Raw genomic sequence first — 27,625 nt, forward strand, 5'->3', positions numbered from 1 at the left:
AGACAGACTCTTGAAAAATAATCGGTACCTTTGGGTTCTAAGTTCACTTAAATAGTGGTAAAGAATCTTAATTTTGTCTTTTGTGCTGATTGAACCTTCTGGAGCATTTTGGAAGTGTTCTGTGAGCCATTGCCTTGGGACTGAGGATAAACACCTAGGATAGGGCAGGGGAGGAGTGGAAAACAGCAGTAAAGCTATTACCAGCATTACTGCCCTCGCCGCTCCGAAGCCACTAGCAAGAGGACGTCAGGAAACTGTACCGTCTTTATGGACATGCGCATACGTCCCAGTGGGACTCAGGTGTTCTGCTCCACTGTTGGCCTAACACCCAGGTCCTGGCTGGCAGGTTGCCCCAGTTGCCCCACTTGCCCCGCTTCCCGTGGTGCATCTTGAATTTTGAAGACCCCGTCAAGGGGTGAGTTGGCACGGAGGTTGGGGAAGCTGCTCTGTCAGAGTCTGGATCTGCGCACGGGGCTCCCTCGCCTCCGACCGAGGCGGGCAGGTGCTTGGTTTTTTGTTGGGGAAGGTCCAAGTGTGAGGGGAAAGGACGCAGGGCCAGGGGGGGCTGGAGAAGGAAGCCTTCGGGAAACCCCGATGCGTTCGGGTGCCTGACGGTGCGAGGAAGACCTAGAAGCAGAGTCCCCCTGGCTTTCCCGGGAGAGACACACGGAGCACAGCGTCCCTTCTGTGCCCGAGGGCTCGGCAGAGGCCAACCAGCCGACGGCCCCGACTGACTTCCTGGTGCTGCTGGGTGTGTCCACTGTCAGGCTTCCCTTCCACAGCGGGGACCCCTGCACGGGGGCTGTGGGCCTGATGAGTAACTGGCGGTGTCAGCCGTCCCAGGAACACCGCAGGGACCGGGCGCCGAAGGCCTGTCATGGTGGGCTGCCGGGGACTGTCGTCTGTTCGGGTCCTCAAGGGGCTCAGCTCCGTGACCCCAGGGATGGCCCATGAGTGCGGACAGCAGTCTGGAGAGCGGAGTCCGGGGCCCGTATTGAAAAGCACTTGTGTTCAGAGCCCAAGTTCAAAGCTGTGTGAGAATGCCCCCCGACCCCACAGTGGAGGGCAGAGTCCGCCGCACCCCCTACTCCTCCCCCCTGTATTAACTCTGATTTGTTGCTTCTCCTGTTATGTGACTTGGTGTCCTCACACTGCTGCCACCCAGTTTGAGTGTAAAAGGAAGAATTTCCTGCATTTTTTATTTCTGTATGCCTGAATTTATTAAAGACTGCTATGTTAGGTGACCTTGTATAAAATTGTACGATTATTTACCTTTAATGAAAGTCAAAGGTAAAATAATATATTTCCTTTTTTACGTTTTCATCTAATTTCTTGATGAATAAATTCGATAAAGAGCCTTCCTAACATGAAATGTTGATAAATTAAGTTACGATATTAGTTACAATATGTTACAGTAATTACTGAAGCTTTAATATCAGTACTGTTAATTTATCATTTTAAGAAAATCATGTTTCTGTTTCACTGTCTTGGTTTTTGGCTCTTCTCTTGTCACTGTCACAGCTCGAGACTCACGCGCGTGTGTCTGGGCGGGAGGGCTGCCGCCCTGTGCGCGTGGATGTGCACTAAGCGAGCGGGGGACGTGTGCACGTGCACGGTTTGCGGCTGGCCGTTTCCCAGCTGGGCTTCACCACAGTCTCCATGAGCCAAAAAAGAAAACTTCTAAATGCTGTAAAATTACGGGCTTTGTTAGCATTTATAGAGCAAGAAGCCATGAATTTCTACCTCCCGTTGCCAGCTCAGAGTTCCTTGTAATGAGACGCGCAGTTTGTGGGATCAGAGGCACTGACCGTTGCGTGTGGCCCTCGTCTCCCTGACTCCTGGCCGGGCAGGGGCAGCTGGTGGCCCCGTGGCTGAGCCTGGCGGAGGCCCTGTGAACCGCAGGGCCGGCACTCGGAAGGTGCCCTGGCTGCCAGCTGGCCCCGGGACCCCGCACACCCGGCGGCCACCCAGCCGGCAGGCTTCCGTGCGAGCTCTTTCCCTGGGCAGGCGGGCTGGGGCGAGAGGGCCCTTGCCCTCCTCCTGGTCTTGACCGGCGTGCCGGGGCGAGCTGGCGACTTGGTCAGCGCGGGGAGTCCAGCGGTCCGGTCCCCTGCAGAAAGGGCCGGTGAGGGAAGGCCCACTGAGGGTGCCAAGAGTTGGCCGCTCACACTGTCCCGCTCTGAAGGGTCCCTTCCCTCTCCGCAGCGCCCTGACGCCTGCGACCCTGAACGCCTCAAGGCCAGGAGCCCGGCCTAGATCTGCAAGTGCCCCGGAGGCCGTGAGAGGCGAACGTGGGGCCGAGCCCCTGGTCAGGCCCTGGTGCTCCCACTTGGCGCGAGACGTCTGAGCCCGGGGCTCGGGGCCGCCGGGGCCTCAGGGAGCTCCTGCAGGGGGTGGAGCCCAGCACCTTCCGGACGGGGCCGGCCTCCCGAGCTTCGGGTGCAGGCGTGTGCCCTTGGCCTCTGACGCCAGGCTGCCGAAGCAGAGGAGACGGCCCCGGCCTCCGCCTCACACGGGCCGCCTCGGGTCTCCCGGCGCGGAGCCGTGGGGTTTCCCCAAGTGCGGAGTGGATTTTAACGCCGCACCTGTTAGGTCAACAGCAAGTTTAAAAAGATACACACAACACTTCATCTTTTCAAAAGAGTTAGTTTGTGCCTTGCGAAAAGGCTCTAGGCCCTGCTTCCGCGGGTGGCTGCCTCTTGGAGCCGCTGAATCTGGACCGGGGGGTCCCGGAAGGGTCGGAGTCCCCGGAGGCGCTCAGCCTGTCCCCTCCTCTAGCGTCGGTGGCCTCCAGACCGGCCTCTCGTGTTGGGTGGGCGCCTCTGGAGAGGCTTCAGGGACACCCGAGAGGGTCTCCTCCCCCAGCCACCGGATGTGGGGCCCGAGGGTAAGAGTCTGGGCCTGATCTCCAGGCCCCTTCTCAGAGCGGCCCTCACACGCTTGTGCCCGGGAGCGCCTTTTTCCCAGACGTCTGACAAGAGCGTCACTTTCCCCTGGCCTTGGAGGCCAGGCTGAGGGGCCTCTGGGGAAACGTGTCACCTTTGGTGTAACCTGTCACTGGGCAGCTGGAGGCTGTCCCAGGAACACGGTCCGCTGCCAGAGCGTGCGGGGGCTCGGGGGCGGGGTGGGGGCCGAGGCCCTGCTTGGCCCACTTCCCACGCCTGGCTCGGGGGCCCTGGGGCCTCGGCCCCGCCGGGCACGTGGTCTGGGTCCTGTGAGCGGCGAGGCCCTGGCGGGGGGGGGGGGGAGCGCGTCCACGGCTGGAAGCTTCTGGAGGAAGGCAGCCTGGTGACATCTCGCCGACTCGGGGCCGTCTCTGAAGGGCCATCGCTTTACGAATGATATTTGCCTCTTAGTCTGTGCGTGACCAAGAGCTGGAGTATCTCATCCCTTACTTGTCAGTGACATCTCTAGCGGGGCTAAACCGGCCGCTCTGGTGAGAACAGCAGCTTATTAAATACCAGGTTCAGGAGTCATCCCTGGTCCTCTAATAGCTCCCCCGGGGGCCTGAGAGGATGGGTGCTCGCGCAGCGGGTCGTCGTCGCCCACTGTCCGGTGTCTGGTGGGTCAGCGCCATGCAGGCTGGCCAGGCCCGACTCTGCATCCTCCCCCCGAAGTCACCGGGGGGGACGCCAACAGCAAGCCCTCCTCCGGAGCAGGCGGCCCGGGCCGCAGCGGGGCCCCGGACGTCCGCAGGGGTTCCTCGCGATGGCCGTCGCAGGTCTTGGATGGGGACCTGTGTTGCCCGTCTTTCTCTCTGTCCCCTGGTAACCTTTAAACGAAAGCACAGCTGATAGAAGCAAGGTGACCTTGACAGTGAACTTTTGGTTGAACGGCAGGATTTCTCCGGATGCCTCCACGGTCCGTCTCCGCGAAGCCGGCTCCGTCTCCAGGAAGGGAACAGGTGGGGTTGACATCCCGCCGGCCGTGCCAGGCCCGACGGGGACCGTGTCTGCTGGCCCCGGACAGCCTCTGGATGGGCCCCCCCTCCCCTAACGCTGACCTGCAAAGGCCTTGTGTCCAACAGTCCCTCGCACCCTCCTTCTAGGAGTGCTCCAGACCCTCACCTGCGCCCTGGGGTCGTGCCCCCTCAGCGGGGCATGTCTGCTTGGTGCCAGGCTGCTGGAGGCCCACCATTCTGTCCCTTGTCCCTTTGTTCTGGCAGAGGCTCACCCCACAGAGCTCTCGGGATCCTCCCTCCATGCCAGGCTGGCGTCCCGGGCTGTGTCCCAGCGCGGTGACCGAGGGGCGGCACCAGGGTGTGGATCCCGGGTCCATACTGGTGTACAGTGTCCATAAGAAATTGTCCCCGACAGGTGACATCGGAAGGGCTAACCCCGTGATCCAGACCCTGCGGTCCCCTGGGCAGGGGAGCATCTGGTAGTTGATGTTTATGGGCAGAAACCCAGGGGAAGGGCGGGTTCGAGGTGGCTGCTTGTTCAGGTGACCTTGGTGATCTCTTTTGAACCTGGGCCTCATGCGGACAGCAGGACAGCAGGGGGTGGTGGTTGTCGGGGGCGGAGGCTTCAGCCAACGGAAACTGGAGAGTGAGTGAGTCTGTGTAGGAGAATGGGGCTCCCCCCAATCCCCGAGGGTGGGGTGGCATCTCGGGGTGCCCCCGCTGATGCTGTGGCCTTTGCGCTCCGGATTGGAGAGGGTCGAAGGCAGGGCTGGGCGGTGCGGGCCACCTGCAGCCTTGTGGCACAGGAACGGGGCGCCCCAAACCCAGATGTGCTCCACGGTGTTCCCAAGGCTTCATACGAGAAAATGACATAAAATACGACCTTAATAATTTGTACCTTCATTACCTGTTGAAATGATAATATGGGCTATATTGGGTTAAATGTCTTAGAACTAATTTCACCTTTTCTCTTAATTGTTAAATGTGCTCCTAGAATTTTTAATTTCACATGTGGCTTTCCTTGTCCTCGAGTTGGACAAGGCTGGTCTGGGGGGTGGAACTGGGGGGGGGGCGCCTTTCTCTGTGTGTCCTGAGTCTTTAAATAGCCGCGGGCGTCTCGGGCCACCGTCCTCTGGAGCGCTGCGCAGGACTGGGGTCTGTCCCCAGGTTGGGTCACCGCTCCCCCTTTAGTGGGAGGAGCAGAGTCCTCCTCTCATTTGGGGAGAAAAGGGTCCTCTTCACGTTATAGACTTGGCACTGTTCCTGGACGTCCCACAGCTCCTGGGAACCGCTGTCTGTCATCTGAGTCCCCCGAAACCTCTTGGAGGCAGAGCGTTCTTGGGATAAAGGCTTCTTCCCTCTGGACCGTCCCCCGGAGGTCGAGTCCGACCTTGCTGGCCTCCCTGCAGCTCCCTAGGGGCCGCGAGGAGGGACGGGTCCGCGGCTCCCCTCCCTTGGCGGCTACTGCTCCCCCCACCCCGGGAAGGCTGGGGGCCCAGGGTGAGGTCTGCGGCCCCTCCAGCCGTGTAGCTGCCTGGAGGTGGTGCGTGGGAATCACAGGGGGCGCCTCCCCGTGGAAGTCAGCCCAGGTAGTGCTCCTCGGGGGCAGCCCCTGGACCCCAGGGAAAGATCTCCTGTGGATTCGGAGCAGGGACCCCGGGGGGACCCTCCCTTCACTCTTGGCTTCCTGACCGTGTCTAGATGAGCAGCCGTCAGTTGTGACAAACAAGGTGGAAGGCGTCCCGGTGGGACAGTTTCCCGGGCCCCTGCCCCCCTCCCCGCCCCCAGGGATGGGCAGAGCCAAAGGGCAGTGTCTCGGCCCCCCTCGCCGTCCGCGTCCACACAGGTCCGGGGTGTGCCAGCGCAGCTCCGTTTCGTCCAAGTTCAAGGCTTGTCCCGTGTCAACAGAAAACAACGGAAACACTTTTTAGGACAGCTTATTTGTGTTCAGAGAACTGAAAACCTGGCTTCAGGGTCACGTGCTTACTTGTAACCTTAAATTTCTTACTGAAGGAACACTGAGCTGCGAGGAGACTCTATCCCAGTGAGTGTGGAGAAATGGAGACGCTCCTTGCTGTGTCGAGGGTTGGGGGGGATCCTAGCTCTGGCCTCCCGCCTCTCAGTGGGGGCCACGTCCTGCGCCGTGTCCCCAAACCCAACAGCCCAGGGCCCAGATCCTCCCTTATCCTCGCGCTGAGCCCCATATGCCGGTGCTGAAGGCAGAGGGACGCCACCATCACCCCAACCAGAGAAAGCGAGACCACCCGCACCCCCGGCAGGAAGACACCTTTAGAAAGATCTACACCCCGCCTGTGGTGGCCGACCTGCTGTGGGGACAGGTCGTGAGGTCAAAGGGCACCGCTGATGTCCCCAGGAGCCCAGGCCCCGAGAGGCCACCCGCTGCTCCCCAGGCCAGCCCTGCCCAGCATAGGACGCCCAGCCTGGGGCCGGCTTCAGTGACTGGGAACGTCACACGGTGACGTGGATAGGAAGAAGTAGATGAGAAATGGAGGGTTTGTTCACACACCGGCTAACAGTCCGACAACTCTGTGGTCGTGGGAGCCTCTGGCGAAGGATGAGTGTGGCTTCCTTGGCTGCCCGTGTTTTGCTGGATTAATGTAAACTGCTTTGTTTGCAGGGTTTACTGTCATCCCAAAACCAGGCCAGCTCTCCGGGTGGAACCGTAGTGTAGCGGCCGACGGGGCCCCACGGGGGCGACGGACGGATGGAGACGGGAGCGCGGACACTCACGGAGGCGGCGGTCACCCGGAGTCACGTGCGAGGACCCGCGGGGCCCGCTCGGAAGGGCCCTCTCTGCCATTCACCCAAAGAAGCTGTTCCCATTTTTAAAAGGTTCTTTTGGGGCCGCAGTAAAAAAATAAAGGGGATTTTCTTGCATTTTACTCAACTGTAATTAAAATCTCATATATATATATATATATATATACACACACACACACACACACAAAACTATACATATATACATAGTGTAAAATATAATTCTTGGACGAGAAGTCCCCTTAAATCAATGGTTATAAATAGTATTTTACTCTGTTTTTGCACTGATGTTTCCACATGTAGGTGATCAGAGATAAGCTGGAAAGCGTTTCCGGAGAAGGCTGCTGCTTTCTGACTTAAATCTGTCATTCAGGAAGATGGATGCTGCAATCGCAGATTTTTACGAATTTTTGCACTTAAAATAGTTTAATGCTATTAGGGAATTACTTTAAATACGGGTCTCACAGACTCAATGGCCCTGCAGGGTGTGAAGATGCTCTTTTTAATCTTAACAGTAACTTAACACTGGGGCTCCCCTCGCCGTCAGCTCTGTATTGTGTGTGTAAATGCTGCGACTCTGCTGCTGGGGAACGTGGTTGTTTCACCAGTCATTTCCGTCATTTATGAGTGATCTTTCTAATTCACAAAAAATATTAATATTAAAAGTTTCTTGAATATACCGTTTATCTTCTGTTAAGTTGGCTCAATTTTTAATGTAACTTTTTGTTCGATTAAAGTTTGGTATGAAATGATTTGTCCTTTTCCACCCTGTTCCTGGAAGCCCAAACGAGGACGACGAGGACGGGTTGCAGGAGCGCGGCTCATCTGGAGAGTTCTGTGGCTCTTCCGCCGCCGTGAGGAGTTGGGGGGCCACCGCTGTGCAGGTGAGCCAGCGAACCCCTTTCTCCTCCCAGCTTTAAGTCCTTGGGCGCGGTCTGTCATCGCGGAAGCCCGTGGTCACAACACGTCATCACGGCCTCTGGCGAGTCCGGGGTGTGGGGACCGTCGGGGACGGGTGTCGGGTTGAGACCGGCTCCGGAGCAGCTCTGGGCACGGGTCCCGCCCACACCCACCCACCAGCGGACGCCCCAGCGGCGGGAATCGCCAAGCAGAAGGCTGTCACTTGGACTGTCGTCTGCAGCTACACCCGTGGGAGGCATTCTTAACCTGTGGGACTGACACGGAGTGTCCGAAACAACAGCTCTCGAAGCGAGCACGTTAGATCTGGGGCCTGTCCGCACGGCGGAGCCAGAAAACCGAGCGCCTGCCCTCCGAGAGCTGCCGTGTGTCTGGGGCGCTGGGAGAGGAGAGGCTGGGCCACCAACGCTTCTGCAGCTCGCGGAGCCCCTGGGTCCCCGGGACAGGCGTTCTGGGGGAAGGGAACGCCAGGAAAGAGTCAGACCCCCCACTGTCTCGAGAGAGTCCGAATTTATCAATCGCATACATGCAAAGTGACCTGCACATTCTGGATGGCCTGTCACGGTGACCAAAGTGCTGGCTTCTAGGCGTGGTCAAGGACACAGGAGACCCCACCTGCCGGGTCCAGGGACACCCACGGGGGCCCACATACTGCCGCAGGTCAGCCAAGGCCCAGGCCAGAGAACGGAGTCCAGCGTTCATCCTGGGATCCTCTGGGCTGGGCTCCTTTTTCTAGAAGTGACAGGTGCAAATCTGGGCATGAGGACAACGATCGCGTGTGTTAAAGTTCAGGCTCCGTTGGGCTGGACGCCCCAGCCGTGCCCCCCGCCCCCATCCCTCCTTCCACATCTCTGGAGGTGAGCGGTCCTGGCTCGGCCCCCTGCCCGGCCCCCTGGGCTCAGGCTGCGGGGCGAAGCTGTCAGATGGGCCCCGATTTGCTGTCGATGCATCTGTAGTGGGAACGAATTTATGGCTCTTGGACCAAGTAATCCAAGGTGGCTTCCAAATGCCTTGGAGCTGCCCTCCCCCGCCCCTCCACTCCCCCCAGCCTCCCGCCGCCGCGGACACGCAGCACATGGCAGGTCCCGGGCAGCCCCAGGCCAACCCCGAGGTCCGTCACCCTCGGAAGCCAGGGAAGGCTCCGCACGACTCGCGTTCACTTTTACTTGCTGCCTTGAGCTTTCGTACACGTTTGGGGCCGGTGAAGGCGTGCTGCCCGCGTGGGGCCGGGTCCAAGGGAAGCTGAGAGGGGGCCGAGGCTGCGGGCCCGGGAGTCAGTGAGCCCGCCCGCGGCCAGAGGAAACGCAGCAGGCCCACGAGGGTCCCCGGTGCCGGGGGTGGGGCAGGGAGCGGCCGCGCCCAGGTCCCTTGGGTGGCGTCGCCTTCGCTCTTTCTACCCCACAAACAGGTTCACACGCGAAGGCACGGTCAACGGGAGCTCTGGGACCAGCACCCCAGGCCGCACCTCCACGCCGGGGCACCCGGGCTGTGTGTGCTCGTGCCCGCTGGGGCGCAGGGCAGGAGGGCCCCGTGGGGGAGGAGTGGAGGCTGGTGCACTGGGCTTTGTCGCCTGGGAAGAGCGTTGCCCGCAAAGGCTCACCTGGCCTTCAGGTCCCCTTCACCACCTTCCCAGCCTGGAGCGAGCGGAGACCCACCAGGGCCTCGGCAGTGGGCGGAGGTGGCCCCCCCGCACGGGCCCAGCACAGGGCCTGGAGGCCAGGCACAGAGCCAGAGCCATTCCAGCTGCCCGGGGACTGGATCCCATGCTGAGGGCGGCTGGGTGGGTGCCGGAAGGGAGAGCGTGGCCTGCTCCTCCGTGGACGCTGGCGCACATGGGGCTGGACTGGCTGTGCCCGCTTTGGGGCCTGGTGTGGCTGCGCTCCGGGCTCCTCGCTCCGGGCTGACCGCCTCCCAGCTTTGTCTTCCAGAGACCCACATGAAGCCAAAAGAGCTTCAGTGGGTGGACAGGTCACACCCCCAAGGGCCTGGCCTGCCCCAGAGAGGCCCTCCGTGGGGACGAGTCTGCTTTCTCCGAAAGGCACGCGGGAGAACTTTAAAGATCTTCCTGTTGAGTTTTGTACACTTACAGGGGTAACAGTTTTCCTAAATATACAAATTCTTGTCCGTCCTTAAATGGTCCTTAGGGCCAGTCCTCGAGGACGGGAGCATGCCCCGTGAGCCACTGCCCGTCGGGGGCCTGGTTCTCCGGCAGCCTCCCCGGCCTGGGTTCAGAGTCCCTGGCTCTTCTGCCGCTCAGCCCCAGCGCCACCCGGCTCTGGCCTCCTCCCTGCCTCAGCTCCCGGGGGCCCCGGAGCTCCCAGGTCCTCCGCAGAGGCAGAGCGGCGCCCCTCTTGACCGCCAGAGCCCCCCGCCACGACAGGGAATCTGGAAGCCTCTGCCAGGGTGTTAAATGGGCTCAAAGGAAGCTCTTTCCCGCCCGTCCTCATGGGCCCCCGACACAGGAGGTGTTGTTTCTGGAGCTGAATCTGCCCTTCGGCCGGGCCGGCCTGGGACCCCCGGTTCTGCTTCACCACCTGGCGGGCAGGTCAGAGGCGGTGGCCGCTGGAGAGCGTGTGGAAGAGCATCACAGATTTGTCTTCAAAGAGGGAATAAGAAGACGAAAACTAACCTGGGAGATTTGCTTTTTCTTAATGGTGTACATTTGTGAAGACGAGAAAACGAAGGTGTCACTACGCTACATCCCAAGACAAAAACGGGCTCAGGAGGGGGCTGGCGTCTGCCCAGCAGGTGGCCCGCAGCAAAGCAAAGCAGCATCTGTACTGCGGAGCCAATGCGAGGGGCCGCGGGGAAGCCGGTGCTCGGACGTACCCCACGCGTGGCGGCCTCGTCTGGCCACAGCTCCCCGGGGCACCGAGGCCACGCGCACCCAGGCTGAGCCTCTGGCTTCTCAAGTGCCACAAAACTAAGCTGTGCCAAAGCCTTCCCAACAAAATTAATTCCCACAGATGTTCCCAAGACCTGAAATAGAGAAATGCATGTCAGGACACATGTTTAACTCAGAAAATATTAAAATATCGCACTGATAGCTTATTCTTTAATAAAACTCCGACAGCATGATGTAACTGCGACGTGCCGGTGTGACTGGTGACATGCTAAAGAAGGCACGACGCGCAGAGCCCGTGCTAAAACCAAGCCTAAATAACACAGTGTATAAACTCCGACTTCTGTTTTGATTCAGATTTAAAAAAGATTACAAAATATTCTCTGCCCCAAATTTCTCAGTTAGAAACATGAGAAGAAAGCCTGGGCTGAGGTGGTTTTACGAATGTATTGGCTGGAGCACAGGACAGCCGCTCTCAGGACACCCGGAGCCGCAGGCTGGGGGCTCCAGACCGAGGGGGTGCCGGCTGGCCGGCGGGGCAGTGCCTCCGGGGACGCTAGGCGCTGCGAGGGGGACAAGCCAGGCCTCTCCCCGCAGCCCTTCCCCCGGGGCTCGGTGGCGATCCGCGGCCCGGCCCGGCCACACCCGGTCTCTGCTCCTAGGGGCCAGCCGGCCAGGGCGTCTCAGCCGCCCCCGCCCTTCCTGTGGATCGAGGGCAGGCGGTACTGCTTTACGTCGGGCTTCGTGTCCTTGTGCGCATCCGTCTGTTGAAGGAAACAGCAGACACTCAGCAGGGCCAGCCCGAGAGCCGTGGGCCACGGGGAGCGAGCGCGATGGGCTACCTTCTGGCGGGCGCCAACACGCTCGAGGGGCCTCAGCCCTGGCACTTTCCTGCCGGGCCCCGGGCCGAACACGGGGTGCAGTGCGGGGCTGGGGTACGAGGACAGTTTGGTCACTCCCGAAAGCTTCAGTCTGGGCAGTTCCATGACGTAGGCTGGGCCTGGTCTCTTGGGATGGTCCTCCTCTGGCTGTAGGGACTGTTTCTTGAAACAAAACACAGGTCAGATGAACGTACAATGGTGTTCCCTTCATGGAAATTAGGAAAAACCAAAGAGGCTCTTTTGCACGACTTTGGCCTAATGGAACTTGACCAAGAGGTGTGGCCATACGGCGACTGGATGGTATCCCTGCCACCCAGGCCCCCCGGCTGCTGTTGGCAGCGTCCCACGGGAGTCTCACATGGAGTCCGCCCCATGGGGCAGGTGATGGTAGCCTGGCCTGACGCGAGGGAGGACACTGAGACGGTCACAGCCGCGCTCCACGGGCCACAGCTGTGCTGGTGGCCCTGCTCTAGCTCCGGGTCGGCCAGATCTGCCCGCCATCTTGCTCTAGTGTGGCTGGTGAGCTAAGAATTTTTTTACTTAAAAAAAAAGATTCTATTTGTTCATTTATTTGAGGGGAGGAAGAAAATCTTTAGCAGGATCCCCGCCGAGCCCGGAGCCCGACGTGGGGCTCGATCCCAAGACCCCGAGATCACAATCTGAGCCGAAACCAAGAGTTGGACACTCACTCAACTGAGCCACCCAGGTGCCCCTACATTTTTTAATAGTTGTAAATAGTTTCATGGCATATAACAGATGGAATGCACATCGCAGTGTCCTAAGTCTTACTGGGAAAGAGCCCCACGGTTCGTTGATGGACCGTCCACGGCACCGGAGAAAAGAGGGCAGCTGTGATGGGACCTTATGGCCCACAAAGTGGGGAAGGCCTCCCATCTGGCCCCTCTAGACACGGGCGGACTTTGGTGGGTGCCGGCAGGAGTGACACAGTCAGACAAACGTCTCCCTGGTGGGAAGGGCTGAGCAGGGACACCAATTGGGAGGCAAAATGAGGGAGGCTCAGGTGTGTCACTATTTGGGGCCTGAACCACTGAAAGGGAGCCACCTCCACCCTTAAAGGGAAGGCATGGGTAGAAAAGCAGGTTTGGGGGAAGAGACCAGGAGATCTGAACCACTCGGCCTATTAGCCAAAGGGAACCTTCAGGCAGGCGGCTGGACACAGCAGTCTGGAATTCCAGAGAGCAGCCTGGCAGCAGATAGGTCAGTGACCTCAGCTCCTAGCACGAAGTGACACGCAGAGATGCTGGGACGAGTGACGGAAGGGCACAGTTCCCACACAGTGTGGTGCCAGCCCGGACGCGGAGCTGGTGGGGCCGAGCGGCGGGGGCCACTTGCAGTGCTCACGGATGGAAAGAATGCAGAAGGAACCTGTTGTTTCTAAAGCAAATGATGCGCGGGCGTGGGGACCGGTCACCGGCTCGCTGGGTCACCCGGGGCCAATTTACCTTCTCCGTGTCCCCTGCCAGGGTCAGTCAGAGGGCACAGGAAGGCATGGGGTCAGGCCTCGAGGACGGGCGCCCTTCCAGGCGGGGGCGGGGGGCGGGGGCGTCCTCCACAGAGACACGGGCCACCCGAGGGCAGCCCGGCCCAGCTACAACGGCCGTTTCCAGCTCACTACCTTCACTCAGTACCTGCTTTCTGTCCTCCTTGGCAACATGCCAGGGGTTACTGAGCAGTTCTGAAGCCACAGGGCACTCTGGAAAGAAAGCTCTTCTGTGGCCAGCCAGAGCCTGCTTCTCAGCCGCCCTGCAGGGAAGGGAGAGGGAGGGCACGCGCCCCTGAGAAGGTGCCCAGCACAATGGCACGTCCCCTCTCCCTGTTCCCAAGCTGGTCACCTCCGCCCTCGCCACCATGCTCGCCCTGGCACAGGGCTCCGAGGTGCGGGATGAGACGCCCTCAGGCAGCTCCTCCCGTGCCAAGTACCAGCGTGCCCCCAGCCCCACAGCCAGGTCCCCTGTTGTCACTGCTGTGCGCCAGGCCCCTCCTGGAGGTTTAACCGCCAGAGCCTCGGCATCGACCTCAAAGCAGCCGCCGAGCCCTCCTCGTGCCCTGCCGCGGGCCACTGACCGCCTCCTCCTGGAAGGCCACACCAGCAAAGAGCGAGGGGGCCACCTCAGGGGTACCTGGTTCAGGACAGAGCTGTTCCCAGACCTACCCGCCCCCGCTCCAACGGCCAGCTCCCGCCACCACCCGGAGCTGCGCGGGCACCCACCTCTGCTCCTGGAAGTAGGGGTGCCGCAGGGCCTGGTGGGCAGTGATCCTCTCATCAGGGTCATAGGCCACCATTGCGTGCAGGAGGGAGAGGCATTGCGGGGATAGACTGGCTGTCAGTAGAGGTATTCCTGATCCCTTTTTAAAAGGAAAATCAAAACTCATAGCTCTCGACCTGTATTAAAAGCCCAATGATAATAAACGATCATGCCATTATCTAGAGCACACGGCCAGCGTCGTCATGATTCTATAGGGCCCTGTGCTGATGACAGTTTATACACTAAGTAGGGGTGTAGCCACACAGTCGTCCGAACCCAGAGACATGCGGCAGCAGAGGGACCCCCCTCATGGGAGCCTCGGACTTGGGGTGATGATGTGTCAGCATGGGCCCGTGGGTGGGAACCGACACGCCACCCTGGCACAGTCACGGTGGGGGAGACTGTGGGCCCCGGCTGGTCTACAGGGAATCTCTGTACCTTCCACTAAGTTTTGCTCTGAACTTGAAACTGCTCTAAAAAATAAAGTCTAGTTTTTAGAACGGGGCTGGGGCGGAGGTTTGCGAAATCTGTTGCGCTATCAATGCAAGAAAACAACTTTTCTCCGAGAAGACTAACAGCACATCCACAGCTGAGAGGGAAGAGATGAAACTTAGGAGGAGGAGGAACCCATACCGGTAGCCTCTCCCCGCCTTCCCAGGGCCCAGGAGCCGCTGCATCCCCGCCCAAAACCAAACCCTAACCCGTCGTGGTCTGGCTGTCAGGGCTGCTGGCAATGCTGGGTGACGGTCACATGGACGCCTCACCACGCACAGCCTGAATGTGGGAACCTTCTCCACCCGAAGGTCTCTCAGTCCCGGGTAAAGATTCGGAGGACGAGACCCGCCCGCCAGGCCTTCCGCGAGGCCATCTGAACTCTTCCGTGCTGCTGGAGGGCGAGTGGCCCTGGCAGGACCCCTGCGGGACGACAGCCCGGAGCAGGCCCTTCGGCGGCCGCAGGGACGCAAGCAGATGGAGGGCCTCCAGGGGCAGGAGAGGCACGGACCGGTCCCCTCGGCTGGCGGCCACCACCAGCCCTGGCAGGGGGCGAGTTCCACGGGACTCTGGGGCGCTCGCCACACTTACTGTGTGAACTTGGCGAGGGTCTTCCCGGGAGGCGTGCCGATGACGTCGTGGATTTTTGAGATCTGGTCCAGCTCATCGGCTCCGGGGAAGAGGGGCCGCAGACTGGAGAGCGGGACGGGGCTGTGGTGAGGACAGGCCACAGCCTCCTCACGCCCGCGTCCCCCTCTGCCGGGCGGCTCGCTCACACGGAAACCCGAGGACACGGTCCCACCCGCGTGGTCCTCCCTGCAGCCATGGGGCTTCCGGTCCCCCTTCGGCTTGGGCCCGTTTCTCCTTTCCCGACAGGGGGGCGTCCTTCTGAGAGACGGCCACGTTCCTCTCTGCACACCCTGGGGTCCCCGCGGTGAGACGCATCAGCCCCACAAGTCTCCTTTCACAGGGGAGGTTTTCCCACAAAACTCCATGGTGGGCCGGGTCTGGTTCTGGGGACAAATGAAGTCCAAGAAACGTTTCGGTTTCCGGAGTGTTTATGGATTTTGGGATCGTGGATGAAAGATTTTCAGCTTATATAAATAAATTTGATTCGCAGGACATGCCACAAAGAGTTTGGGACGGGAGCTCTGCGTGGGAAAGCCGCCACGTCCGTGGCTCCAGGAGAGAGGAGGAAAGCGCAGGCAGGCAGGGAGCAGCTCTGAGACGGGGCGGGCGGCAGGGGTGTGTGTGGCGAGCCCCCCTCCCCGCACCAGGCATCATGTTCCCAGCACCGCAATCCACTCCCCGTACGGAACTCAGTGCAGCAGGAAGGCCTGTCTGCCGGTACTTAAGTGTCCATGAAAAGTGCCACTAGCTTTGCAAAAATAACCAGTCGATTCTCAGTCGGTGTGTCCTGAAGGACACGCATGTCTGTATTTATGAAGTGGGCAGCTGAGCTGGTGAGAGCCGGGTCCTCGCCTAGGCACGTCACCCAGATGTTAAATTCACCTGCTCGTCCGTAACAGTCCACTCCGAGCAAGAGAGCGCCGGCCGACCCATGCCCTCCGTGGGGGTCTTCAACCCCACGCCCTACTCTCCCCTGCGTGGGACCAGCCCACCTCCCTTCTTCCTGGGCCACAGTTCCACCTGCCGGTTAAGCACGAAGGCTGAGGGGCATGGAGGCTGGGGAGGACGGTTTGGACCGGGCTTTCTAGAATCCAGCTGTGCCACAAGGTGACCCACCTCATACCTGTGACCAGCACAGGTGTGTCTCAGGGTAGGTCCCAGGAGCGGGGACACTGCTCACACACCCCCAAGGCGGGCCCCACAGGGTGGCAATAAGCACGTTTCTACTCTGGTCCTGACCTCACGAGTCAACCGTCTCACGGGCGAAGCCGAGCAGGGAGCCCCGCCGGCCGCCGGCCAAGGTAGGCCCGTAGGGAAGAAGAAACCGATGCTGTTCTGCACTTAGTGACGCGCGAACAAGGACAAGTATTTGACGAAAAGGAAAATGAAGGCCGAGTGTGTTTTCTGTCACGTGAAACAGTCCCGTCGGCAGGACGACGGTGCAGTCTGTCTGGTAAAGGAAGGGCCCGGCCCGAAGCCACCCGGTGGGTAGGCTGAGCCTTGCCACGTGGCCCGCTTCGGGACATCGGCCTGGAAGCCCGCGGGCACGGGGCGGGAGGTCTCGGACCAGAGGCGGGCCTTAGCTCTACCTGGCGATCTCGTAGAACACGCAGCCAGCGCTCCACAGGTCCATTTTGTAGGTGTAGAAGCCGTCGGTGAGGAGACACTCCGGGGCGCGGTACCAGCGGGTGGAGATGTACTCCGTGTAGGGCTGCTTGGAGTAGACGCTCCGGCAGGATCCGAAGTCCCCCAACTTCAGGACATCCTGCTGCAGGGACAAATGACATTTCACCAAGCAGCTGTTAGAGTAGAGACCATTTCAAATATTTATGCGCCGATGGGAAAATTACGAGCATCGAAAGCAGCTTATGAAATACAAATGACTCCACGAGCGCGCACAAGGGCCTCTGACAGGTACCAGAGTGGGGTTTCTATCCAGTGGGATGCGTTTACAAATATCCTGGCTCTGTTTTACAAATATTTCCAAATGTCTATAGGTTTTGGGAAATTTTAAGTCACAGCATGAGTCTACAAATGAATTAAAAATCCCATAGTGGTTCATTGGCCCTATTGTGTCTCTAACTTCCATCTGTCCAGCTCTGCTGGCCCCTTTGTTCTGCCCCTGGGGGTGGGGGAAGTGGGGGCCGGCTCTCTGGAGCCACGGGTTCTTTGGGTCAAGTCAGAAAGACCAGGGAGACACGTTTCAAGATATCTCTCCCATTTTGTTCACCCCTCACATTCAGGTAATAACCTACACGATGCCAACAAATTTGGAGTCTCTGTGCCTACACCTACAGCAAACATTAAACACAGCGCGTTTCCTAGCCAGGTTGTCAGGGAACTTCATTCCAACAGCCTTTCACCCGATCCCATCACCCAGCGCGTCATGTCAGACCTCCGACAAGATTGTAAGACTTGTTAAAAGGCAAGAAAAACAGTCTGAGGGACAAAGCAAGCATCAGAACCAGCGTCAGACGTGGCACAGAGTTAAGAATTTTGGAATGACTCGTCAGGGAATTTAAAATCTCTACAAGTGACTAGTTAAGGGCTCTAGTGGAAAAAGTAGATCATGGCCAAGTTCAGGGAAAGTTCACGTGGGAAATGCCAGCAGAGAGATGGAACCTCTAAGAATCAAAAGGAAGCACTAGAAATAAAACCGCTGAGCCAGAAATAAAAAATGAGTTTGATAAGCTCATCCACAGGCTAAACAGCCGAGGAAAGAATCAGCAAGCTGGAAGATGTGTCAACAGAAACTTCCAAACTGAAATGCAGAGACAACAAATAATGGTGAAGACAGAGAACAGCCAACAACTGTGGGACAACTTCAAAAGGTGTGGCACTCCGCACTACGACGTGGACAAATGTCAGAACGATGATGCTGAGGGACAAATCCAGACCAAGAAAGAGCACATACTACAAATGCCATTTAGAGAACATCCTAGAAAGTGCAAACTAATGCCTGGGGACAATGGACAGGAGGGGTGACCAAGGAGTATGAGGAACCTTCCAGAGACGAGAGGTCTGTCTGCTTGGCTGTGATGATGGCTTCATGTGTGTACACATATCCCCAAACTTACCAGCCTTCACACTTGGAAATACGTACAGTTGACGTGGCTACAGTATGGGACAGACCTGAGTGCAAATCCTGCCTCTTCTGCTTTTACATGCACAGAGTTTGGAGTGATAATATGAATGGAGTTTATTTATCTATTATTTTTTTAAGTAGTGTTTATACCCAACGTGGAGCTTGAATTCATGACCCTGAAATCAAGAGTCACACGCGCCACCGACTGAGCCAGATTTTTGCCGATCAACTGAGCTGTTGATTTTTGCCGATAGTAAGAAGAGAGTGCCTAAGATCACTTCCTCCCAGATGTACAGTTGTGTTGATGGAACTTATTAAATAAACCACTTCCTCCAACTGGGAGAAAACAACAGCGGAACAAACATGGTGCCCAGCTACCTGGGACTGAAACCCTACCTAGCAGAAAGGCTTCCCATTCTACCTCTCTTCTGATATCATTTTTTTATATAGATGTTCTTACCTTTATTAGTATATTTTCTGGCTTCACATCTCTGTGAAATATTCCATTTCTGCATTCAATATAAAAGGATAGAATTAATTTGTGCCTCATTCAAATTCTTTTACATTGAATTTTTAATGAATGTTAATACATTTGATCAATTTGGAGCTGCTAATTCTCCAAGACCATACCTGTGCATATGATCAAGGGATTTACATAACTGGTACATATAGTGCATAATCTTCTTTTCTGATAATGGGTGTCTTCTCCCTGTGCAATCAAGGAAATTGCCGATATGGTTACCAATGATACATATCCCATTTTCTGAAAACAAAAATAGAATCCAACAATTTTATTTAATGATGTGTGAAAATCTAAAAAACAACCTTTAGTAATTTCAGGAAATACAGAGTGCACACACTAAATCCACCATTTAAAATTCTACATACTGGGGTGCCTGGGTGGCTCAGTGGGTTAAGCCTCTGCCTTCGGCTCAGGTCATGACCTCAGGGTCCTGGGATCGAGCCCCGCATCGGGCTCTCCGCTCAGCGGGGAGCCTACTTCCCCCAATCTCTCTGCCTGCCTCAATGCCTACTTGTGATCTCTGTCTGTCAAATAAATAAATAAAATTTTAAAATAAAATCCTACATACTGGCATGATCCCATGTAAAATCCCCCGTGCATGCCTTCGGATCACAACAGCAGTACTGAGTAATAAACACCTGTGCGGTTTGGTCTGATAAACCCCACTCACTCCCCCCAGGCCCCACACTGGGGCAGGTCTTCCGGGACACACCCTTCCAGACTGCTGATTATGAGATGTCAAGAGTAACTTGAAAATCCAGGTTTTTCCTTGGCTTCCAGTCTGGAATTTTTAAGATTTTATTTATTTGAAAGAGAGCTTACTTGAGTGCACATGGGGAGGAGGGACAGGGACAAGCAGACTCCATCTCACGACCCTGACATCAGAACCTGAACTGAAACCAAGAGCCAACATTTAACCAACCGAGTCACCCAGGTGCCCCTGGGGATTTCCATCTTAAAAGGGGGTGGATCACAGTTCCACAGAAGTGGGTTTTTTTTTTTTTTTTAAAGATTTTTATTTATTTATTTGACAGACAGAGATCACAAGTAGGCAGAGAGGCAGGCAGAGAGAGAGAGGAAGGGAAGCAGGCTCCCTGCTGAGCAGAGAGCCCGATGCGGGGCTCGATCCCAGGACCCTGGGATCATGACCTGAGCCGAGGGCAGAGGTTTTAACCCACTGAGCCACCCAGGTGCCCCAGAAGTGGGTTTTAAATGGAAGAAGACCTAGGATTGCTTTGAATTTCACAGCCCACTCTCCTCGTCACGCACACCTGCTCCCCAGGCCTGCCTGCCTGCGGGTTTTTGTGTCCTATGACTCTTAACAACACACTCCAGCATCACGGTTATCCTTGTCCCAGAAGATGGTACATTCTACTCGATTTTAATTTCAAAGGTGTGCGTTTTTATTTTTGAATCAGAAAAACCACCATTCTCGCCTAACAATCCAGGAAACCACTTTCCCCTCTAGAAGTGCACATCCCCTTTGACATTTTTGCTCCTTTGTTTGCAATTTCTGTTGACAAATTTATTCTTTTTCTCTCACTAGACAAGAATGTTTTCTGTTAATAGAAAGTAATTTAGGGGCACCTGGGTGGCTCAGTGGGTTAAAGCCTCTGCCTTCGGCTCAGGTCATGATCGAGGTCCTGGGTCCTGAGATCGAGCCCCACATCGGGCTCTCTGCTCAGCAGGGAGCCTGCTTCCTCCTCTCTCTCTGCCTGCCTCTCTGCCTACTTGTGATCTCTGTCTGTTTAATAAATCAATAAAATCTTTAAAAAAAAAAGGAATTTAAAAAAAAAAAAGGAATTTAAATTGCAAAATGTCTAAGTACAATTAACTTTTTCATAATACTGTAATTTTTTTGTTCTGTTTCAAATAATTTATCACCTACTTTCTAGAATTTAGAAAAATTAAATGAAGACTTAGTCTTCTCTCCCTAGCTTGAGTCATTCTGTAACTTTATATTAAATTCCTATTTGTTTAAGAACCGAAAGGAAGCAAAATTTCTCTTCACCATCACATGTGCCGTTAGATGAAAAGCTTCCTGAAATCTGGTTCTTGTCCTGTGACAGGGGTCTCACTGCCCACTGAACTAGCCCAGCACTCAGGACTCTCTTCCTCCTGACGAGGGGCTCTCAGGCTACAGGGGCAGCTGAGTCTCCTGGGGGCTCACGAAGACCCAGGATGTTCCCCCCACCTCTAGGCATTTGTGGTTCAGGAGGTCTGCGTGGGGCTCCAAAAGCTGCCTTACTAACAGGTGCAGCTGCCTGGTCTGGACCCTCACTTGGAGAACCACGCCCCACCACATCCCTCTTGTCCATGGAATGTTCCAGCCACATTCCCCCGTAGATGCTTCCGCACATGCCTCCAAAGCTCTCCTGCTTCACCCCTGTGCTCAGGCCGTTCTGTTCTAGGAGCACCTTACCGGCCACGCCCACACACCCAGATCTTCCAGCACACACTGGTCAGGACCGTCATCTGAAGTTGCACTCAGGAAGGTGGAGTCCTCTAGGGAAAGTCTAACCCACCCAGACTCCACCATCACCGAGGGATGCTTTAAAATGCCGACTCCCGTGGGGGCCTCTTGGTGGCTCAGTCGGTTAAGCCTCTGACTCCGGCTCAGGTCATGAGCTCAGGATCGGCTACTTGTCCCCCTCCCTCTGCTCCTGCATGTGTGCTCTCGCTCTCTCAAATAAATAAAATCTTTTAAAAAATACAATAAAAAAAATGGTGATTCCCAGCTCCAAACCCAGACCTAATGAATCACAAAACAAAACATATGGGCCAGGAATCTGCATTTCTCAGCTGCCCTCAGTTCCCCAGTGTAAGAGCCCTCTTCAGGTACTGACCCTTCCTTTCCTCTTTGTTCCCCCGGTCCACCCACTCACAGTCCCGCAGGTAAGGACGTGGCTCCCCCCTCCCCGTGCCCCTCTGTGAGAATCCTTGCCTACGTGAGGGGCTCCTGAGGGAGTGAGGGGCAGTGTGAGCCGTCTGGAACCCTGGTCCGAACAATCTCGGAGTCCACACCCTTGACCAAGAGGGGGCTGACGATCCATTCTCTACAATGGTTTTTCAAAAACAAGATCCCAACTTTCCAGACCTGAGACTCTACCTGGTTCCCAATAGATTCTTGTTCTCAAACATCTTGCAACAAGTACGAGAATTAATCAACCACTCATAAGCGCCTGTGTGTCCTCCTGCACACCAGCAGACCGTGAATAGTGCTTCCTGTCTGCTGTGCCTATCCCGACCAAGTTAATTTTGGCTAGCTGATTTTTTTTAAAGACTTTATTTATTTATTTGACAGAGAGAGAGAGAAATCACAAGTAGGCAGAGAGGCAGGCGGTGGGGGGGAGAGCAGACTCCCTGCTGAGCAGAGAGCCCTCTGTGGGGCTCGATCCCAGGACCCTGAGACCATGACCTGAGCCGAAGGCAGAGGCTTAACCCACTGAGCCACCCAGGTGCCCCCTGCTAGCTGATTTTTTTAACCAAATATCCTAAGAAGATTCTAAAGCATGTCATGTACAATATCCATCATGTAAAAAATATTTCCAGGAACACAATGATAAGCTGCGGCATTGGCTGCGGGGACTAACTGAAGGAACGTGACCACCAGTGTAGCCCACCCTGTAACACAGTATCTCGCACACAATCCCTCCCACGAGAGACTCCATCCGCAGGCCTGTGCCAGGCTCTCCTGCTCAGGCTCAGAGGGGCATGCTGGGGTCCAGCATGACACTGGCAAATAAATGGTCTACCAGCTACACCTTGGCCCAGAGGCTGCGCCCGGGGCACCAGGTACGCACACAGTCTGCATTATGGCACACGGATCTGGGGTTAGAGACCCTGACCTGCAGGGGGTAGCAGGCGGGCCATCAGCCTCAGCTGGAGCCGGAGCCATCCCCCACACCCCTCCCTTATCAACCACGGCAAAACTCCAGGACGGCTCCTCTGGTTCCACTCTAGCAAGCCAGCTCACCTGCAGCGAGCGCTGGACCCTCTGTGAAATCCCACTTCCTCACCTCTGCCCCGGAGGCGAGCACACAGGATGGGGAAGACCCGAGGCGGGCCCGCAGCGCGCACGCACTAACCAGCGTGAACATGGTGGGGACGATGAGGAGGACAGCAGTCGCTTCACTGAAGACCAGGCAGGGGGCCACTGCTCTAACGGCGGCAGCGTTACTGTACGGGACTCCCCACAGCCCCCCGAGGAGTTAGACGCTAGCATCATTCCCATTTCACAGACAAGGACCAAGGCTCACAGGCCTGACCCAGACCCGCCATCCTCGGACACGCAGGGCAGGGGAGCTCTGTGCCGTGGCCACGCAGCCCACCTGGGGCCGCGCTTCCAGAAACCGCAGCATCAACACTAACAGGCTGGTGGCGTGGGCGTGGAAGAAGATTCCAGCAGCAAGACGGCCGCACGGCTCTGAATGGCACAGAGCCCTACTGCGCACGGAAAACAAAGACATCGGTCACTGGGTCAGAACGTTCCAAGGAAGTGTTAGGAATGACAAAAGATTCATTTCACTGCCACTTTCCTTTTTATATACCCATGAACGTGATCTGGGCGAAAACTGCCTAAACAGAGCCAAAGAGCTCTTTTAGCAAGGACAGAAGTAAAATTACTAGGTAGGTAGAGAGCTGTGTGCCGGAGACGACAGGCCGTGTCACCGCTTCCATTCGTATGTGACAATGCTGCGTCTTGGGGCGCCTGGGTGGTTCAGTGGGTTAAAGCCTCTGCCTTCGGCTCAGGTCATGATCCCAGGGTCCTGGGATCGAACCCTGCATCGGGCTCTCTGCTCAGCAGGGAGCCTGCTTCCCCCTCTCTCCCTGCCTGCCTCTCTGCCTACTTGTGATCTGTCTCTCTCTCTCTCTCTGTCAAATAAATAAAAAATATCTTTTAAAAAAACAAACAAACAAACAAAAAACAATGCTGCGTCTTACAGTCGGTTGGTCAGATTGACGTGACATAAAAATACCACCTATCTGATCCGACACGGTGACCTCTGTCGCAGGTGATAAGGCACACTGCCTAAGCTCTTCACGGAAATGAACCGTAGTGCTGTGTTTACAGTCAAACCACACCTCATTCCCCAATATCACGGATTTACTTCGGGGTGCCTGCCCGACCCACAGCCTCTGAATGGTACAACCCTAAGGGGACAAGGCCCGGCCCATTAGACCTGCGACAGCCAGCACCCCAGCAGGGGGCCACGGGCCGGGACTTCTGGGCCTGGCCCATCTGCTGCCAGTGAAGGCTCCCAGGGTCTGAGTGGCCACGTCAGCCAAAAGAAGAGGGGAGGGACAAGCAGACGAGGAGGGGCAGGGGACCACGTGGCTCCATGGGGGCCGGTGGTGGCCTTGACAGCCAGACCTTTCCCCGTTCCACCTCCCAAGAGGCCTGACTGAGCTTCCGGCAGCAGATACGAGGTTTGACCGTAAACTCCCTCTTTCGTATGGGAACAGCTGAATGGCGCGTGCTCCCTGCGGTGAAACCAAACTACAGCCCTCGATATCTATAGCCACCAACTGGTAGATGACACCGTGTCACACAGGCAACAGTGCTGGGCACTAGGAGGGCATCCGTGCTGGAGCCAGCGAGGCCTCACTGTCCGAGAGTGAACGGCTCAGTGGCCGGAGGGGGACAAACAATAAAGCAGAAGATACACGGGAACGAGAGCAAGATGCCACGGAGCGGGGCGGGGGAGGTGAGGGAGCCGGCACCCGAGGCTCTGAACCAGGCACCGCAGGGTGGGGCACAGTGACCTAGCCACGCAGAAAGCAGAGTAATTTAACTTGAAACAGTTAAAAAAAAAAAAAATCAGATACAAGTTAAAATAAGAGATGCCTCTGGGGGCGCCTGGCTGGCTCAGTGGGAAGAGCGTGTAATCTTGATCTTGGAGTCGGGAGTTTGACCCCAGCCTGGGTGTAGAGATCACATAAACAAGTAAAACAACAGATGCCGCTATGATCAGGTTACTGTCTTAACCAGTTTCTCCTAGCAAACTCCCAGACAGGCTTCCCCGCTGCAGGGGGCAGATGCTGGGCGCCGCAAGCACAAGCCCCCGAGTCCACCCACCAGGACGGCTCGCGGCGCCCAGGCACGCCAGCTACTCGCCCCTGCCAGGGGTGCTGCCCAGTGCGCGGCGGGCAGAGAGGCTCCCCGTCTCTGGGCCGCTCTCCCCTCGCAGCTCACGGTGCAGACCCATCCCGACCCCGACCTCGCAGGCTGGGCATGAATGCCCAGAGCAACGTTCCTCGTTCCTCGGGTTGTTTGTAGCTGGGAGCTCCAGATGGGGCTGGGTCCTGCCTCAATCCTTCCCCTCGAGAACGAGGCTTCGGGCCCACCTTGCGGGGCCAGCCGGGAGGAAGGGGGCATCCCGTGTGAGTGCAGACGGTGGTGGGGCAGCTTCCTGGCTCCAGCAGAGGCGACCCGGTTCCGGAGCTGGTGGCAGCAACAGCAGCCTGTCTGTGCAGAGGCAGCAGCCCCTGCGACGGCCCAACCCTGCGGGATCGATTTCGGAAGCTGCTTCCCGGATGCCACATCCGGAGCGTCTCCTCAGCCTGCCCGGTGACTCCGTGAAGCCGTCCAGATCACACACGTCCCTTGGGGTTAAACGGGCGAGAACAAATGCTGCTCATTGTCCGTGGTGGGAAGGGTCGACTGATACGTCCACCTATGGCCTGTTCGCTCTTTAAACAGTCTTTAAACAGAAACGTTCTCTGAAAAGCATAGTCTGTGAACTGATGCCAGTCCAGGGGCTCCTTGTTACTGGTTTAAGAGATGACAAGAAAGAGCAACCGGGAACTTTTACGGTGATTCAGCACTGCTGCGACATCGAAACCCATCACCATTTTTCCAGTACTTAATTTTTATGTATTTTATAAAAGTTCTGGTCCACAACAGATTAGGGGAAAAAATGAACACACTAAAAACTGGTCTTCCACGATAGTTTTAGAAGCACTGGTCTGTACACCAATCAAAAGATCCTTCTCCCTGCTTCAAAACCCACTAATGCTTCCCATTGAACATAGACTAACCCGAATTCTTACTCTGGCCCTACTCACCCCACTGGCCCCTACCTACCTCGCTGCCTCTAACTCTCCTCCTTGTGCTCCAGCCACACTAGCCTCTTAACATCACAGTGGCCTCAGGATCTTTGCACTAGCTGTCTCTGTCTAAAATACTCCATCCCCATCACTCTGTGATGTGACATGTTTTGTTCACTCAGAACACTTATCTCTGTCTCGAACTCTTTCTTGATCATTTCTGTACTTGTTCGTGCGTCTCTCTCTTCCTCAGAGTCTGGGCCCACATGGGTGAGACCATGTCTATCCCCAATATGCCCACATCCAGAGCAGCGCCTGGCACGTGGCATGAGTGAGACCTCCTCTCCCGCCTCTCTTGCCTACACCTGCCGCTCTTCCAGGCGAAGCCCAGTCATCTCCGCCTCATCTGACACCTACTGGACAAAGAGAAAATTACCCCAAGCAATTCATTTTCTCTAATGACATGACGGTGACTTTCAGACGGTTCCTTCTCTTCAACAGACTCTACACCCTCTACGAAAAAACACATCTTCTACTCTTCTCCTCTACCTTCACCAGACCTTGGCCATCACTGCGCATCAAGCAGACAGCCCAGTAACCACTGTGACCATCCTTGTGCCATTAGCCGGCTCTTCGAAATCTGACAGGGCTGCCGTGAGAGCAGTCATTTAAGAGAAATGAACTGTCATTCTCGTAGGAAACGCTTTAGTGATGGATTCAGGTCTCAGTAAGTCGGTGTCGTTGTCAACAAGGGCAGATAACTAGCAGGTGCACGTTCACCGGAGGGCACTGAGCAGGGGGCCAGCAGCCTGGACCCAGGATAGTGATAGAGCGGGATGGTTAGCATTTCAGTCAAACTGGAGTATAAGTTCTGACTCTACTATTTATTAATAACTTAACCTTGGGTTCTCACTTAATCCCTGAAGCCTTGATTTCCTCATCTACAAAACAGAGATGACGATGAGGGTAATGATGAAGATGGTGGTGATGCCAGGCACCTTGGGCTGTCAAGAGGCTGCACACGTGATGGTTAAGAACACCCCCGCTGGAAGAGGCTGTCCAAGTCCAAAGCCCATGTCCACCACTTACTAAGTACATAACCTTGGACAAATTACTTATCTCTCTGCTTCTGTTTTTCCATCTTTAAAACGGGGATAGTAACAGCATCTGCCTGAACGGCTGTCGTGAAGGTAGAATGAGTTAATTCCTACAAAGGGCTAAGAAGAGCGCCTGCCCGGTGGTCAGCCTTGAGGAACTGTTGGCTGTTACAGTGACCACTGTATTGCATCAATGCTCAGGCAGGTTTTTTCCCCTCACATTTTAACATCTCTGAAATCCTGAGGCAATACTGCCATATTTAATATCTTATGGTGACTGCATGCCGGTTTCCCCATCTTTCCGCATCTCTAAAACTAGGATACCCCTGAGCATCTTAGACCCTGTGCACTGAGCACAGCACTGGCCTATGGAAGACACTCAACATTTACATGATGAGTCAATGTCTGTTGATATAAAATATAACATTCCTTTTTTTTTTTAAGTAGGCTGCATGCCCAGCATGGAGCCAACAAGGGGCTCAAACTCACGACCCTGGGCTGAGATCAAGAGTCAAATGCTCAACCGACTAAGCCACCCGGGCACCCTGGAACATTCCACTTCCTACAATCTCTCTCTGTAGACAAATACTGTAAGAAACGGATTCGATTTCTTCCATTGTACAATTCTTCTACTACTGGGAAGAGAAGATATTTATTTCTAAACCAAGATTTCTCAAATGTCTAACTACATAGAAACTTGCTGGGAATGATCCCCTCCCCTTGAATTTTGAAATTCCACACTCTCAGAAGCAACAATCAGAGCTCTAACATAAGGCACATCTCACACCAAGAGGCCCGCTACTAAATACAGAAAGTGATTATGTAGGTTCATTAAGAAGCAAAATGTTGGTTCATTGGTAAGAAAAAAAATTATCAATGAAATATTAAGGTTTGGTGGTTGTTTCTCTTGATTGTATTAGGGGCTCTGTCCTGATGGACAGATGTACGTACAGATAGGATCAAAGAGCACAATCTGTGTCAGACAGAATATATGAGAAAATGTAATCACAGAACACCTCATTTATCCAGACTGTTTGAAACAGATGCTTAAAATGTGAAAATTTCAGATCAATAAGGTCTACTCCTTGAACTTCAAGTGAAACTCTTCTCTATAGCCATCACTTTAAGTGCGGATCTTTTCAAAACATTTTCTTTCCTGGG

The 27,625-nt window shown here is 55.9% G+C and overlaps 2 protein-coding genes across 7 annotated transcripts in view; one reads left to right on the forward strand and one right to left on the reverse strand.

Annotated features, from left to right (window-relative positions):
- The window catches only part of WDR20 (WD repeat domain 20), a 66,114-nt gene extending 59,300 nt beyond the window's left edge, over positions 1-6,814 (forward strand). For 4 of the 5 annotated variants that reach the window (XM_080807782.1, XM_080807777.1, XM_080807778.1 and 1 more), the window contains one exon: positions 6,540-6,803. In XM_080807782.1, coding sequence (XP_080663908.1) covers positions 6,540-6,593 — 54 coding nt within the window. In that variant the 3' untranslated portion in view covers positions 6,594-6,803. Of the gene's footprint in view, positions 1-6,539 lie in introns of all 5 variants that reach the window. The other variant, XM_080807780.1, reaches the window with a different exon arrangement.
- Positions 6,815-10,626: 3,812 nt separating this feature from the next.
- Positions 10,627-27,625, reverse strand: part of MOK (MOK protein kinase) — a 32,321-nt gene continuing 15,322 nt past the window's right edge. The window contains exons 4-11 of one of the 2 annotated variants that reach the window (XM_080808453.1): positions 18,425-18,503; positions 18,255-18,303; positions 16,299-16,477; positions 14,671-14,772; positions 13,551-13,724; positions 12,970-13,084; positions 11,282-11,482; positions 10,640-11,203 (exon numbers count right to left, since the gene is read on the reverse strand). In XM_080808453.1, the coding sequence (XP_080664579.1) occupies positions 11,123-11,203; positions 11,282-11,482; positions 12,970-13,084; positions 13,551-13,724; positions 14,671-14,772; positions 16,299-16,477; positions 18,255-18,303; positions 18,425-18,503 (980 nt within the window). In that variant the 3' untranslated portion in view covers positions 10,640-11,122. Of the gene's footprint in view, positions 11,483-12,969; positions 13,085-13,550; positions 13,725-14,670; positions 14,773-16,298; positions 16,478-18,254; positions 18,304-18,424; positions 18,504-27,625 lie in introns of both variants that reach the window. The other variant, XM_080808452.1, reaches the window with a different exon arrangement.

This window comes from Martes martes, assembly GCF_963455335.1.
Source record: "Martes martes genome assembly, chromosome: 7".
NCBI classification, from domain to species: Eukaryota; Metazoa; Chordata; class Mammalia; order Carnivora; family Mustelidae; genus Martes; species Martes martes.